This window comes from Microtus pennsylvanicus, chromosome 6 (genome assembly GCF_037038515.1).
Source record: "Microtus pennsylvanicus isolate mMicPen1 chromosome 6, mMicPen1.hap1, whole genome shotgun sequence".
Classification (NCBI taxonomy): Eukaryota; Metazoa; Chordata; class Mammalia; order Rodentia; family Cricetidae; genus Microtus; species Microtus pennsylvanicus.
The window spans coordinates 126,123,918-126,138,936 of NC_134584.1; the positions used below are offsets into that span (position 1 = coordinate 126,123,918).

Below are 15,019 nucleotides of genomic sequence, written 5' to 3' on the forward strand. Positions count from 1 at the left end.
CACTACGTTCAGATCACACCTGCACGTGCCAGGCCCACCTACCCACCCCCTAATGAAGGCCTGCTAAACCATCCTCCAGAGTCAACTCTTTGCCTTCCAGCCCCCCTGCTTCTTGGTAAAATTTGACTCTCGGCAGTTTTTGCATGAAGCCTCACCATGCTGCCAGGATCCTAATGTACTAAAATGGCCTTAAAAGGTTCATTTCACAATGCCGTCACTTTTTGTGTGTGCCCCACCACCCCCACACACGTACAGACATAAGACAGTACCTTACTTGTATTGGTAGCAGTAAAATTACACAATTCTTGCGTCCCAAAGCAGAAAAAGAAACTGCTTAGTGCGATTTTGTAAATAAATCCATCAAGTTGAGCTATAGAAGTTTTTTTTTAATATTTCAAAAATGCTACTGAGTTGTTATGGTCCAGACTTTCAACAGTAACTAGGTATTGTCATCAAGTATCTGGTGTCTCGGTCACCAGGAAACATGGTCCCTTTTAGAGACAGCAGTCTAATAACTACGATCACTCTGGCTGCCAGACACTGCCCCCACCCCAGACTACACAGAAGCCCTCACCTACTGGCATTAAGGCAGAGCTTCGTAACTTGGAATTTGGATACTTTCCACACTGGAAGTCGGGGAGTGATGGGCTTTTTTTGAGGGGTAGGAGCGGGTGAGGGCACACAGCTTTTCCAAAAGAACACTAACCTAAAAGGCTGGTGTGCTTTCTAGTCACCAAAACCAACCGCATTCAGCTCTGCAAATACATACCAAGCCACATGCTCTCCAAACCCTTTAATACAGCTGAGTCACAAGCAATAAACACTTTCTCTGTTAGAAGGGAGATTCGTTGTCATGATCACACACCAAATTCCCCATTTCTTCAGCAGGAACACTGAAGTGGATGTTCTGGTCCACAGGTAGACTCAAGGTCATGAAGGCAGGTGGACAATGAGATAAAAGGAACACCAACACCTGGATTTTGCCTAAGTGTGCACACTAAGGGCATTTACACCACCTTCCAGGCAGCTCTATTTAAAATGCTTTTAGTTATGGAATAACAGGGGCACCCAACAATACACCTTTGGCCAAGGCAGCATGCCAACATGCTGTAACATGCTCATACCCAACTACCCCCTGCAACACTCGAGCTGCTGTTCTAATACTATTTGTGTATCACTGCCTAGCACCAAGGCTTTCTGGCTCGAGAATAGTGTTCAACACTTGCTTCTGTAGAGGAAAGCAGTCCTTCACACATAGCTAGTGTTCAAAGGCGACAACGCTGATGCCCCACATCCATTACTTAAAAAAAAAAAAAAAGGCCGCATCGCTACCCTCTCCACTGTCATTGCAGAGGAGCCAGCCCACCCAACACACACTGTAAGACACCTCTCCAGCAGTGCCCTACCAGTCCCGTTCCCACCCCACCTTCCCCTTATCTGGGCTGATGCAGGACAATGTCTTGACCAGTCACCGTTATGATGCTCATCCCTGGGGTGGCTCTATACCCTACCAGCGTACATGTCTACCTAGCACTGTTTTTTTTTTAAATATTTATTTATTATGTATACAATATTCTGTCTCTGTGTGTCCGCAGGCCAGAAGAGGGCACTAAATCTCATTACAGATGGTTGTGAGCCACCATGTGGTTGCTGGGAATTGAACTCATGACCTTTGGAAGAGCAGGCAATGCTCTTAACCACTGAGCCATCTCTCCAGCCCGAAAGCACTGTTTTAAAAGGTTCAGGATCAAAGGCCTGGCAAGGGCTTATAGACAGGCTCAAATGTGTGCCTCTGGGCCTGGCATTCCACCAGAAACTACTAGAGCAAGGTTCTTACATGAAGGGAGTTGTCCAAAGTTGTTATGTACACGCCAATCAGAGGCAGAAACTAGTTAAGCCTTACTCCAGGTTCTTCCTATATGCACATGACCATCACAACAAACCCATGGAAAAGGTGAGGAAAGCCAAGCAAGTCTAAGGCATGGAGGCCGACGAGCTGCCCCTGAGAATGCTGCTCGGTGAACAGATACCAGCACGGACCCCAAGGCCTTCACCCTCAGCTCACCAACAGCCCACGTCACCAGGTGATCTGCTGAGTCAGCCACATCTGTCCAGATGACACCGTCATCCCCGGGACTGAAGAGACACACTGGTAAAGGCAGAAAGGGAGGAGACACGCACACGTCGACCCTCACAACTGCCCCACAGACAAGCTCCTGGTTAACTGACAAGGTAGCAAGAGGATCACATCAGCCAACAACTGACAAAGAAGCTATCCTACTGAGAGGTTTAACTGAGAAACACCAAGCCAGGCAAACACGCAAATTCAGAATATAAACAAGTGCAAGCCCTGGTTGTTCTGAAATAACCATCAGTCAACAGCTGGAGATGGACCTGAAGACACTCAACGGAACCAATCAGGCTCCACACTAAAGAGCCACCCCCAGATGAGCAGACCGACATTCTCAGTCCACACAGAGCTGAATGAGCGGACAGCAGGCAAAGCTACCTGCAGCCAGGTGCTTGGAATACTAGGAGTTAGTGCCCTAACTAACATTAAGCCACAGATGTGGACTAAGTTTTTAAGGAAACACGGGGAGGAATGGGATCACTAACAGCACACCAGCACACTTCACATGTTCAAGAGTAAACAGAAAGAAACGGTCTCTGTAAGATTTTAATGCTCAGTTTTCACAAACACATGTTTCTATACAATTTTATGACTTACAGTAGTAAAGTGTACTAGTCTTTAAAAATGGGCATTATTCAACTATCCTTCTTACTCTCTTCCAATCTTTCAAAATTCATCACTGGGTGTTTTTATCTCAGTAATACTCTACTTACTGTATTTATATTTGAATTCCATGTCATAAGAATAAACGAAATCCATGATATTTTGGTTAACTCAGTGTATTTATAAAATGAAAAGTCCTATCAAAATACTTTTCACTGGAAAAAAATAAATAGAACAGACAATGGATCTACTCAAAGCACACATTCACTTTGGTAGACTTCAGTGTAGGACAGTTCATGACAAGCACATTTGCCCTTATTCCCCCAGAGCTGAGCAGCTTCCAAGCTAATGGTTAAATCATTTTTAACAGATTTTATAGTGTTGATATCTGGCTCATTCCACATCATCTTCAGCCAAGCTCTGAGCACTTACAATTCTCTGTAAAGAAAAAGAAAATTAATGAGAATGGTCTAACTTCAGCTTACACTAACCCTTGCTCGAGTTCCCCCATCCTGACACAGACCCCACACTTCACACATTGCTATCTGAGACAAGACCAGCTGGGTATGGAGACAGCCCGGCAATCTCAGCGCCAGGGCTGCTGAGGGGAGGGGACTGGTGGTGGTGTTGGGGTGTCACCACACAAGCTTCAGTTTCACACCAGAACCCAAGTGAATAGATGAAGTACAAGGCAGAATGCTCTGTCAATTATGTAGTAATCTACAGACTTTTCACCCCACACAAACCAAGGACAGCAGCTGGCGCTCTTACCAAGCTGTGTTCCTACAGGTCATTTCCCTTCCAGCCCCCAGCCATTACAAGAAGCAATACTGCATTCCAAAATTAACACCCTCCCCCTCAAATCTACATTTAACTGACAAAAACAGGTAATAGAGTAATACACCTGTTGAGAATTTAGATGCTAACCAGGCAAACCTACGACACTCTTCTAGGCTGCTTTGGCCTGGACTTTCTTTGTTCTCAACAGTCCCTGGACTGGAAGATCAGGCGCCAGTGTGGCAGTACTGAGTATCTGGGATGGTAAGGCCTAGGGGACAGTGATGAGATCTGCCACGTACCGCTCTCCAACTCAGTTCCTGAAAGAACAGTTAACCCGATTCCCAGCTCTTCACTGCCCACTCCACACAGGGCTGGTTCCCCTTCCAATTCTGTGTCACACTGTGACATAGCCAGGTGGCTCCTGGACTGATATACAACAGCTAAATCAATGTCCAGAACTGGCTTTGATTACAGCATCACAAACTACAGAAGTTACCCCTTCAACAGCACATAACGTTAACTGGGGTGAGGACAGAATGGAACCATATTCATCTAAATTTAAAACTTAGTTCAAGGGCTGGAGAGATGGCTCAGTGGTTAAGAGCATTGACTGTTCTTCCAGAGGACCTGAGTTCTATTCCCAGCAACCACATGGTGGCTCACAACCATCTGTAATGAGATCTGGTGCCCTCTTCTGGCCTGCAGGCATACATGGAGAAAGAATGTTGTATACATGATAAATAAATAAAAATCTTTAATTAAAAAAAAAACCTTTAAGTTTAAGTTCTTGTAATCAGTTTTTTGTTTTGTTTTTCAAGACAGGGTAAGACAGGGTTTCTTTCTCTGTGTAACAGCTCTGGCTGTCCTGGAACTCACTATGTAGACCAGGCTAGCCTCGAACTCACAGAGATCCACCTGTGTCTGCCTCCCAGAGTGCTGGGATTAAAGGCGTACACCACCACTGCTGGGTGTAGTTCGAGTTCCTGGTATTCTAAATCTTCTGGAAATCTTGGGGAAATTTAATTTCTCCCCAGGCCTCTTCCAACTTAGCTGAGTTAACCATCGGTGCAAAGGAGCTACAACTGTGACTCAATGATGAAGCCTGCGCCTAACTTGAGTAAGGCACAAAACCATGAAAGAAAAAAGTTGGAAAACTATTAAGTTACTGAAAAACTTTGTGAAAACTTGCTTGCCATCATCACTTTGCTAACTCTGATCCATATGGAACTAGCAATCAGCACATGCAGTAGCTGATCTGAGACTCATTTTGGTCTCCTTAGAAAGAATGCATGGTAATGAAAGTTTAGCCAATTTGTACTTAATGTTTTGAAACAAAAATCTCACTAAATAGCCATGGCTCAGACCCCAAAAGTGCTGGGATGACAGGTGTGTGCTCACACTCAGCTGTATTAACAGTTAATACATGCCCTTTGTCCCTCCCAGGAGAAAATGAGGAATGTATGTCACACAGCACCAGGAGGCAGACAGTACCAAGCCTGACACATGGAACCAGGATGGCCCAGGTTATGCAATCTTGACTTCTGTATCCCCTATGTTAACTAAACTAAAAGCTTGATACGATGTCTGACAAGTGTGCCCAGAGCCTTGAGTACAATGGGCGAGGGCTCTAAAACGCACTGCATCCCGAGCACGAGCCAGCTGGCCTGAACTTAGGGACTCAAATGTAAAGGCCTCACACTCAACACCAACCATGTACACTTATGATTCACATCTGATACAGGTCTGGACCTTATGCTACTCACCTGCTTAATGTATCATTAGGAAAACCATTTCCAGGTCTGGCATATCCAATATTATAATATGCTCAGTAGACTTGCCCCTGAGCATCTAGTCCTCAGACCAATCAATTCATGGGCTACTCTGAGGCACTTACCTGACTAATGGTTGGAAGCTTGGTCAGAAGCATCTGGAACACTGGTGGTGGGAGAGTCTGCTGTAACACTTGCAGCAGCTGCTGAGGCTGCCCACACACAGCAATCGCATTTGTCAGGTGGTCTACACCGTTCTCGTAGTCACCTGCAAGAGTGTACAGAACCACATGTTATCTGGGGCCGTCAAAACATAGGCACCAACAGATCAAATCGGGGACAAGTAAAACAACCGGCACTGAATTTCCCTGCACCCACGGAATGGACGTATTTCACCAGCTGCCTGCTGTGGAGAGTGGGGCACCAGCACCTAGCGTTTCAGAACCCCAAGCATGGTCAGAAATAGCTCAGTCTCTGCCCTCGTGGGAATTATGGTTATCCCACCCGTACAATCTGCCCTCGTGGGAATTATGGTTATCCCACCCGTACAATCTGCCCTCGTGGGAATTATGGTTATCCCACCCGTACAATCTGCCCTCGTGGGAATTATGGTTATCCCACACGTACAATCTGCCCTCGTGGGAATTATGGTTATCCCACCCGTACAATCTGCCCTCGTGGGAATTATGGTTATCCCACCCGTACAATCAGGACACCAGCTGACTGTGCAGCCACCACTCTGACGTGCGTGACCAGTTCCTTTCCTAGGGCATGAGAAGATGTAATGATGCCCATCAGGAGACCCTACCCAGGGCCAGGCCCCAAGACCGTGGGACGTAGAGCTGAAGCTGACTGAATGACTGGCTTACTCAGTTCCTACTCCAGCACACACCAGGCCTCTTCTGAACCAGTTCTGGCAATAACCTTTTCTGCCCATTTGTCAGTGCTGAAATTGCAGCTGGCCAGACCAGAGGAACTAATTCACTCCAGGCTGAAGCACCACCCTGTTGCAAAGAACACACAGTGCCTGGGCCTCCCTAGGGCACCTTGGAAAATCTATTCTTTTAAGTTTTCCTACTCAAATTGGTTTTAATCTAGGAAAAGTCTGGAAATAAGTTTGCTAGTTATTTGAATACAAGAACATCTCTTGACTTTTGGTGAAATCTTCTCTTAGGAAAAAAATCTAAGAAGTTGTGGTCCGTGAGGTGGCTCAGCAAGTAAAGCTAAATAAAGTAAGCCTGGATACCTTAGTTCAATTCCCAGCCTCACCTAAGGGTGGAAGAGGACTGTTTCCAAGTTTTTCTCTGACCCTATACCAACACGTGGAACTCACGTGCATCTCCCACAAACACATTGAATTTTAAAAGGGTTAAGATGATCGCCACCATAAATAAACTCTCTCATAAAACACAATAACACATTATGCATGAAATTCAACTCTAACCGAATCCAGCATAAAATCTGAAATACCAATTTTATTAATGACAGCAACAACTTCAAAAAGTTTTGAATAGGAACCATCCTTGTAGCATGAATAATAAAAACCCAGAGACAGATACTGGAGCTCAACCCAAAGATCAGAAGAGCAAAGCAGCCAACCACTAGAGACACCTTTTACCTCTACCAAATCTTCAGACAGAAAGGGTGAGGTCCTGTCTCTTCCCCTTTATATTTCTTTCTCCACCCAGCCATATAATTTGTCTCCACCTCTCTAGTGCCAGGATTCAAAGTGTGAGCCACCAACACCTGGATCTGTTTCTGGATTGATCTTGTGTAGCCCAGGGTGGCCTTGAACTCACAGAGATCCATCTGCTTCTGTCTCCCGAGTCATGGGCCTAAACGTGTGTGGCACTAGAAGCCGCTCTCTGGTGCCACCGTTCTCTGGCTTCTAGTGACTTAGCTTTGCACTCTGACCTTCAGGCAAGCTGTATTTATACAAATAAAATATCACTACACATCCTATAGTATAGAACAAAATGTTACCCAATTAAGATATTTAGTAGCTGGGCATGGTAACAAATGCCTTTTAATCCTAGCACTCGGGAGGCAGAGGTAGGCTGGCTTACAAATTGAATTCCAGGATAGTCAGAGCTGCTACACAAAAGAAACCCTGTCTCAGAAAGGAAAAAAAATAAAAAGATAATAGATAAGGATGAAAAATAAAACCAAACAACAAAAACAAACCTTCTGATTGAATAAGTGAGGCCCAAAGTAATTAAGTATCTAAATTCTGGACCATGTAACTGATCAGATCTGACCGGAGATGCAAGGAACACCTGGTATGGTGATTACTCTGGCTGTTAACTAGACAAATTGGAAAATTAACTGAAATCCAAGTAGCTGGGCACATCTGAGTTCTTTTTCTTGGTGGGACTATCTAAGGTTGGAAACCCACCCTAAATCCTGGCCACACTTCCTGGAGGCAGCCCACAGACATGACAGAAAGCTGTGCCTTTCTCTCTGCTTGCCCTCACTCTCACCGGCAAATTCAGCTATCCCAAGTCTTTTGACAGTGTTAGAATATACTTCATGGGGGCTGGAGAGATGGCTCAGCGGTTAGGAGCATTGCCTGCTCTTCCAGAGGTCCTGAGTTCAATTCCCAGCAACCACATGGTGGCTCAGAACCATCTGTAATGAGGTCTGGTGCCCTCTTCTGGCCTCCAGGCATACACACAGACAACGTTGTATACATAATAAATAAATAAAAAAAAAAAGAATATACTTCATGATTACAACGTGGACTGAAAACCGGCAGCTCTCTAGGACAGATCCTTGGCCTTTCTGTGACGAGATGCCAGTGTTGGGATTAGTCAGACCATAACTATTCCTGATGACTAGGTGCGTGCTGGCAAACTGGGACACATTCAATCACTATTTGCACTGCACTACGGACGGGCGCCCGTGTGTGCGGGCGCGCGCGCGCACACACATTCTAAATGACTTCAGAGTCACCTGTAAAAATGAAGCTCTCACCTAGCTCCACTCAACTCTTGCCTCATCCTCCACTTGCTCTGTGACAGAGCACGCGAGCCTAAGACGCACATAAAACCCAGTGCCGAACAATGGCAGCCTACGGTCTGTCTTTCCGGAGTCAGCCTTAGTACAAAGCACCGAGAAACTCACCTTGAAATGTTTAGAATCCTTTTTCTAACATCAACTATGCAAGAAAATCCTGTCATAAATTTTTATCAATATGAATAATTCACTCTACTTTCTCAATCCTGGAATGACTATTACCTTGTGCTAATAACTCTTCACCAAGCTGTATCTCCTCAAGGAAGAACTTCTGAACAGCTTCAGCATCCTTTAAGTCAGGTAACTGGAAAAGGAATATTTAGAAATTAAACCGAGAGAATACAACCCACACGGAAAGCCAATAAAATTTAAAAATGACAGTGGTAGCACAACAAATGAGCACCGATTCTAAGAACAAAAACTTAGTCAAAAAAAAAAGCTCAGAAATCTAAAAAGTACAAATATCTATGTTGTCTATACCATCTTTACAAACCTCTATTCCTATATCTATCTGTATCATCTATACGATGCTTTTTTGTAGCCATTATAGATAAACACTATCATCCACTCATTTGCTGGTTGGACTTAAGGCCAAACCCAGGGCCCCTTGCGTACTAGAAAAGCACTCTACTACTGAGCTACATTCCCAGTCCTCTTTATATTTGACAGCATCTTACCAGGGTGGCCACAAAGCTTCAAACCTCCGGCCTCAGGGAGCCCCAGGTCACCAGACACACTCTGAGGGATGAGGGCAGATGCTGGTCATCTCAGTGACTTCTCATTCTTATAATGAACCATAAGCAACTGACAGGGAAAGGGCAGAGCTCAGTGGTAGAGCGTGCCAGGCAGACAATGCCCAGCTCCACCTCTCCATTCTTAACCAACACTCCTCCCATCAGCCCCACACACTTACACACAATTTCAAGTTACCTCCTCATCTGTATCCCACAGATTGGAAAAGTAGTCTGGACACAGCAGGAAAACAGCTCCCAGCTTCTATTCGCTAGAACCATATACTACCAGCTATGCTGATCACTCATCTGGTTCAAAATAACAAAGTCTAACACTTTTCGATCACATTTTCCCTGCCTGAATGATTCGTGATCCAATAGTTCATGTTCTACAAAGAAGTAATGTCAGCAAGAAGGAAAGCCACATGTAGCTGAACTAACATTTGCTCAGTTCACTGACACAGCCCAGGCGAGTTTTAATCAAGTAGATTAAAAAAAAAATCTTATGTAGTCATTAAAAATTAGTAACACAGGACCCAAAATGAAATTATATTCTACAAGTTACGATTTTTTTTTAAATTCATCAGAATCTGGTACAGTTCTGGTCCATAGGTTTAAAAACTTTAAAGAGTCTTGGGATTAATGCACAGAGCTCCCTTTGCCACAGCAGAGGGTCCACTGGGCTGCCCAGGATGCCTGGCCTGTGAATTCCTCTCTCCACACTAGGGTTCAAGGTGTGGCTCTTTCCAAGGACACCAGAGGAAGGACTCAAATGCTGCATTTTAACCATTCTTAAGTGGCTGAGAACACAACTCTTGGTGCCCACATCTCTAGAGACCCCCATCTTGCTGCTTCTCTAGTAAGGTATTTGTTGTCACCACCACCAAAGAAAATCTAGCAGGCCTAGATAACCTGCTCTTACAAACACAAAGACCACTTTATTACCTTTGAAAGCCCAGCTCTCTCCTTAGCAAGCTTCTGTTTCTTTCTTCCTGCAAAATAAATAAATAAATAAAATTTCACTTGGCTATCGTCAAAAGGATCAACACATCTGACTACTCAGCAATCATTAATTCACAAACCGTCCTGACCCTAGAACCCCTGCCTCCCTGGTCCATGGTGAGTGAACCGGCATTTCTGGACAGCAGCTCCCCCCCCATCACCAGGTCTAGCAATGCACAGGACAGAGACAGTTCCAACAGCTGCCCCCCAGCAGAACAAAGCTCCCTTTTCAAGGTAAAAGAATTAAGCATTTATTACTGAGTTATACTAGATTCTAGCTTTACTATTAAACAGCATGATTTTGTAAAAATAAAATATTTGACTTCAGTGGGTTTTTTTTTTTGAGACAAGTCCTGTGAATCCAGGTTGATCTGATCTGTTACAGTGGAGGCTCCTAACCTCTAGATCCTTCTGCTCCAGCTCAAGTGCAGGGATTACAGGTATGCAACAAGGTCCCAGTAGCATTTATGTTTGGTCATAAAAGAAAGGGGTAAGAGGTCATGCTCCAAAATGCATTCTGCTGCCTATGGCTGCTTATTTAAAAATGACCTCAAGCCGGGCGGTGGTGGCGCACGCCTTTAATCCCAGCACTCGGGAGGCAGAGGCAGGCGGATCTCTGTGAGTTCAAGACCAGCCTGGTCTACAAGAGCTAGTTCCAGGACAGGCTCCCAAACCACAGAGAAACCCTGCCTCGAAAAACAAAATAAATAAATAAATAAAAATGACCTCACTGCTCTGTAATGGTGTGCTCCATAAGAAAGGGCATTGGTGTGTGGGGACCACAGCCCTTTTTGTACTGATCTACACTAAAGTAAGGTACAGTAACCTGGCCCTCATTCAAACTGATCTCATAATTATGGGGCTTCCACCAGGCTTGTGAGTTGACAGATGCAAACATCTGACAAGAGTGCCTAGGCTCACATTCTGCCTTGGCACCTCAGTTAAATATTCAAACCTAGAAAGTAACAATCAACTCAATACTATGACCTGGACAGTAACTAGGTGGCCCAAGTGAAGGGCTCTCTATGCACTAACTGGGTAAATTATAAATTAGAAAAATCTAACTTCAGCCGGGTGGTGGTGGCATACGCCTTTAATTCCAGCACTTGGGAGGCAAAGGTGAAAGGATCTCAGAGAGTTCAAGGCCAGCCTGGCCCACAAGAGCTAGTTCCAGGACAGTCTCCAAAGCTACACAGAGAAACCCTATCTCTCCAACACCCCCCCCCGAAAGAAAGAAAAAGAAAAGAAAATTAAGAAAAGCCTCTAAAAACCTTAAAGTACTCTATGAATCCAGGACAACGCATGACTACAGGACCTGTTGGTCAATTCCTACGACGTGAAAGCAGCTGTTCAAGATCTCCTGCCCTCAGACACTGTACAGACACACACCATTCAGACAAAAAGTACCTTGAAAACAAAGCAAAACTGTGTAATAATACAATGTTCTAAACCAGAATTTTGAGAAAATAAAAAGACTATGAACTCCATTAGTTTTCCACAGCCATAACACGTGCATGGGCGTGGTTTCATACAAGGGTCTCTGTGACACAGGGAAAAACACATCAGGAACAAGGTACACATCCAATCAGCAGAATCGGGCCTTGCTTTTTACTTGCTGATTTTAATCTCAAATGGCACTCGTAAACTTGCGGTAACTATATCCACTGGGTGCTGGGTGGCAGAGGTGGTGCACACCTGCACTCCCGTGCTGGGGAGGAGGAAGGATAGGGAGTTCAAGGACAGCGGGTATTAGAGACCTTGTCTCAAAACAAACAAACAAAAACAAAAAAACCCGTGCAAAAATTCAGACACACCCCAAATCCAAGACATTATCTGAACATCTAAGTTGCCTCTCTAACACATTCCTCAATGGAGCATCTTTCCCACCATTTAGATGCCCGATCGAGCCTCCGGGGCGAGAAGTGAGGATCAGCTGCTTACAGAAGCAGAAGTCGGGGTTAAGACACCTAATCCAATTTCAAACACTCAATTTTAGCTCCTTTTCATTAAATATCAAAAAGAAAACGACGGGAGAAACTAGTCTTTTACTGCAGATGTAAATGAGTCAAAACCAACTATTCAGATTCCTAAGGCTCACTCAACTGCAGACGGCTTTAAAGAGACTGGAACTACTCGCTATTTGTTTGCAAAAATGTAAGAAATTCTGGCATTCATTAATAGCGTTGTCAGCAGCAGTACTAGAGATCCGAAAGTGTGGATTCGTTCCTGCCTTTTATGCCATAGCTACAGTTACTAATTCACTTAGGTCCTGACTAAAGTTAGGAGGAAAAAACAGAACAAAACCAAAAAAAAAAAAAACCCACCAACAACACAAAGCGGATATAACAGAACGTGATAGATAGAGGCAGTGGTGGAAGACCTAGTCTGAAAAAGGCCGTGGATTCAATCGCCAGAAGGGCTAAAAGGAAATGCCGGAAAGGTTATTCTGAAAACAAGGCTAGCAGGGCTCTGTGCCCCAAGCCTTTAATGCCAGCACTTGAGTCCGAGGCAGGTTGATCTCTTGACTCTGAGGCCACACTGGTCTACAGATGGAAAACCAGGCTCAAAACAAAAAACCCCAAACAACCCAAATTTCCCCGAAACAATTTTCAATTTCTTCAACCAAAAACTATTTTCTTAAGATTTCCAAAGGAATTAACCCGCTTAGCTATCTCCATCCGGCAAACCTCCTAAAAGATGTCGCAGGTATGAAATAAGGCTGAACCACGTGAGGAGCGCAGCCCTTTGGACTCCCCCGCACTTTCTCTAGCATTCACTCATATCTTGGAAGCACCGGAGCAAAGCCGCCAAGAGGGTTTAAGAATGCAAGGATGATCCCGCAGAGTCTGCGGATTGAGGCTCTAGCGAACGATTGCACACAAGAGGCAACCATTTCGGGGTAAGGATTGGGTTAGCCATGTGGTGGCGCCCGTCTGTAAAGCCAGCAATGGGAGGCACCACGAGTTCGAAGCCAGCCTCCAAACTGCAGCAAACACACGGGAACAATCTCTTCCAACAGTGAAGGAGGAACGGATGGTTCGTGCCTGTTAGCACAGCCCTCGAGGAGCTGAAGGACGGCGGCTGCGCCACGAGGTCGAGGATAGCCTGGGCTAGTGATTCAAGCCAGGCTCAACGACACGGCAGGCCCCGGTTTCAAACACGCACACACCGTCCACAAGTCTAATGGAGGCTGGGCGAGGTGGCTCATGCCTGTGACAATACTGGAAGGCGAAGGCGGGAGGACTGCCATGACCTCCAGCCCACCCAGGACTAAAGACCCATCTTAAAAAGAAAGAAAAAAAAACATTACAGACGGGTGGGAGGGGACACGGTTCCCCTCCCGGGAGCCAAGCGTGCCTCCATCCCGTCGCCTGCAAGATGGAGCCCAGGTCGCCTCCAAGATGGAGGCCCGCGGGCACGGGCGGGACCCCGGGCGCAGCGCGCGGCCGGGGCGGCCTGCGGAGGTCACGTCGGGCGTCGGGAAGCGGGGTCGCGCGGGCCCACTCACGTTCTCGCAGCCTGTTCTTGAAGTTGGGGTCGCTCCGCCTTTTGCGGTCGAAGTAGATGCAGTAGCCGATGAAGAGGGCGCCGCACACGCCCGCGGCGATGGCACTGTTGCGGCCCACCATCTTCGCTCGTCCGCTCGCTCGCTCGGCGGGGGCGCGCGCGGGCCGGGGCCGGGGCCGCCGAGGGCCGCCAGGCAGCGCTTCGCTCCGAGCGCTCGGAGCACGCCGGCCGCTCGCCGCCCCGCGTCCGGACGGAAGAGGCCCGGCGCCAGCGCTTCCGGCGCGCGAGGACCCGCCCCCTCCCCCCGCTCTCCCTACTCCGCCCCTCCCGGGGGCGTCCGCGGCGGTGCCTGCGCGGAAGCGCCTGGTGCGCAAGCGCAGACGGCGTCGCCCGCGCCGGCCGCGCTGGGGGAGGGGCGCGCACTGCGGAAGGGTTCGTGCGTCATCACGCGCTCCTTCTGCCCCAACCTTCTCCCTGCACGACCGGTGGCTTGGTGGCTGCACGTGGTGGTGGCGCGCTGAGTCAGGATCCTTTGTCCGCCATCGTCTCTCGTGAAGGACAGAGGTGCGAGCCTGCTAGCACAGCACCCCACCCCACCCCACCCCACCGTGCCCGTCAGGAAGCCCACGACGTGAAGAGCGTGCCTTCCCTTTTTCCATTTTTTGAGCCCGGCTCTCCCCTTGTGACTTAGCCAGAGGCCTGGGACTTGCAGTGTTGTCTGTCTGCCCTGGCCTGAAACCTGCAACCCTCCCACCTCGGCCTGCACTACTCGGCTTGGCTGCATTTGTTTTTTGAGCTGTGGCCGAACTTGGACACAGTGATTGATTTCAAAATAATTTTAGGATGTACCCCCATCTTAATTCGTAGTGAAGAAAAATGGAGTGATTCTTCAAAAAGCAAAACAAAAGTTAACCTTGAAGGAAAGAAAGGCAGAAAAAAAACAGTATGGGGGTGGTTGCTCTTTGTGCCCTTGGGCTGTCATTAATTGTCATTAATCCAAGAGTAGCAATTCTTTGACATTTTAAGTGAAATTAAATAATAATGGGGAAAGCCCCAAACCCAGGCTACCTATCTGTACTGCAGGGACCCACGCCTTCCCTGGGAGCTGGACCTGAGCTGAGCGCTATTGAATGTTGTGGAGCTGTGTTAAACGCTATTCGAATGGGTGTTTCTGTGCGGACTTTTCAGTGAGTCTTTGTTGTAGACAGCGTTCTGGGACTTTCTGTCAATGAAGCGAAGCCACCCGCACGCTCTAAACACACCCCTGCTATCCCCAGTACACACTGTAGCCTCTTGTTGCTGAAGACCGACTCAGCACCGGGAGGCTCTGTTTTAGAGCAATTGTATCAATCTTTTTACTATCCGAGAGCCAGAGGGGACTCTGGATGACTTCCCACCAAGGCTAGGGTGAGACGCGTCCCTTCGTGTTCCAGAGTCAGTGCAAAGCACAAGGCTTCTTTTGCATGAAGAGTTATGATTGG

At 46.8% G+C, this 15,019-nt stretch overlaps 1 protein-coding gene and 1 non-coding gene across 2 annotated transcripts; both read right to left on the reverse strand.

Annotated features, from left to right (window-relative positions):
* Nucleotides 1-2,663: 2,663 nt before the first annotated feature.
* Tomm20 (translocase of outer mitochondrial membrane 20) lies at nucleotides 2,664-13,817 on the reverse strand. The gene is made up of 5 exons (XM_075977712.1): nucleotides 13,540-13,817; nucleotides 9,975-10,021; nucleotides 8,521-8,602; nucleotides 5,409-5,551; nucleotides 2,664-3,172 (listed from the first exon to the last, which is right to left on the reverse strand). Exons 1-5 carry the CDS (start codon nucleotides 13,658-13,660, stop codon nucleotides 3,128-3,130), a joined length of 438 nt encoding a protein of 145 aa, XP_075833827.1. The 5' UTR covers nucleotides 13,661-13,817; the 3' UTR covers nucleotides 2,664-3,127.
* On the reverse strand, nucleotides 12,727-12,860 carry LOC142853213 (small nucleolar RNA SNORA14). The gene has a single exon (XR_012911133.1). It is a non-coding gene; the product is annotated as a small nucleolar RNA SNORA14 (small nucleolar RNA).
* Nucleotides 13,818-15,019: the final 1,202 nt, after the last annotated feature.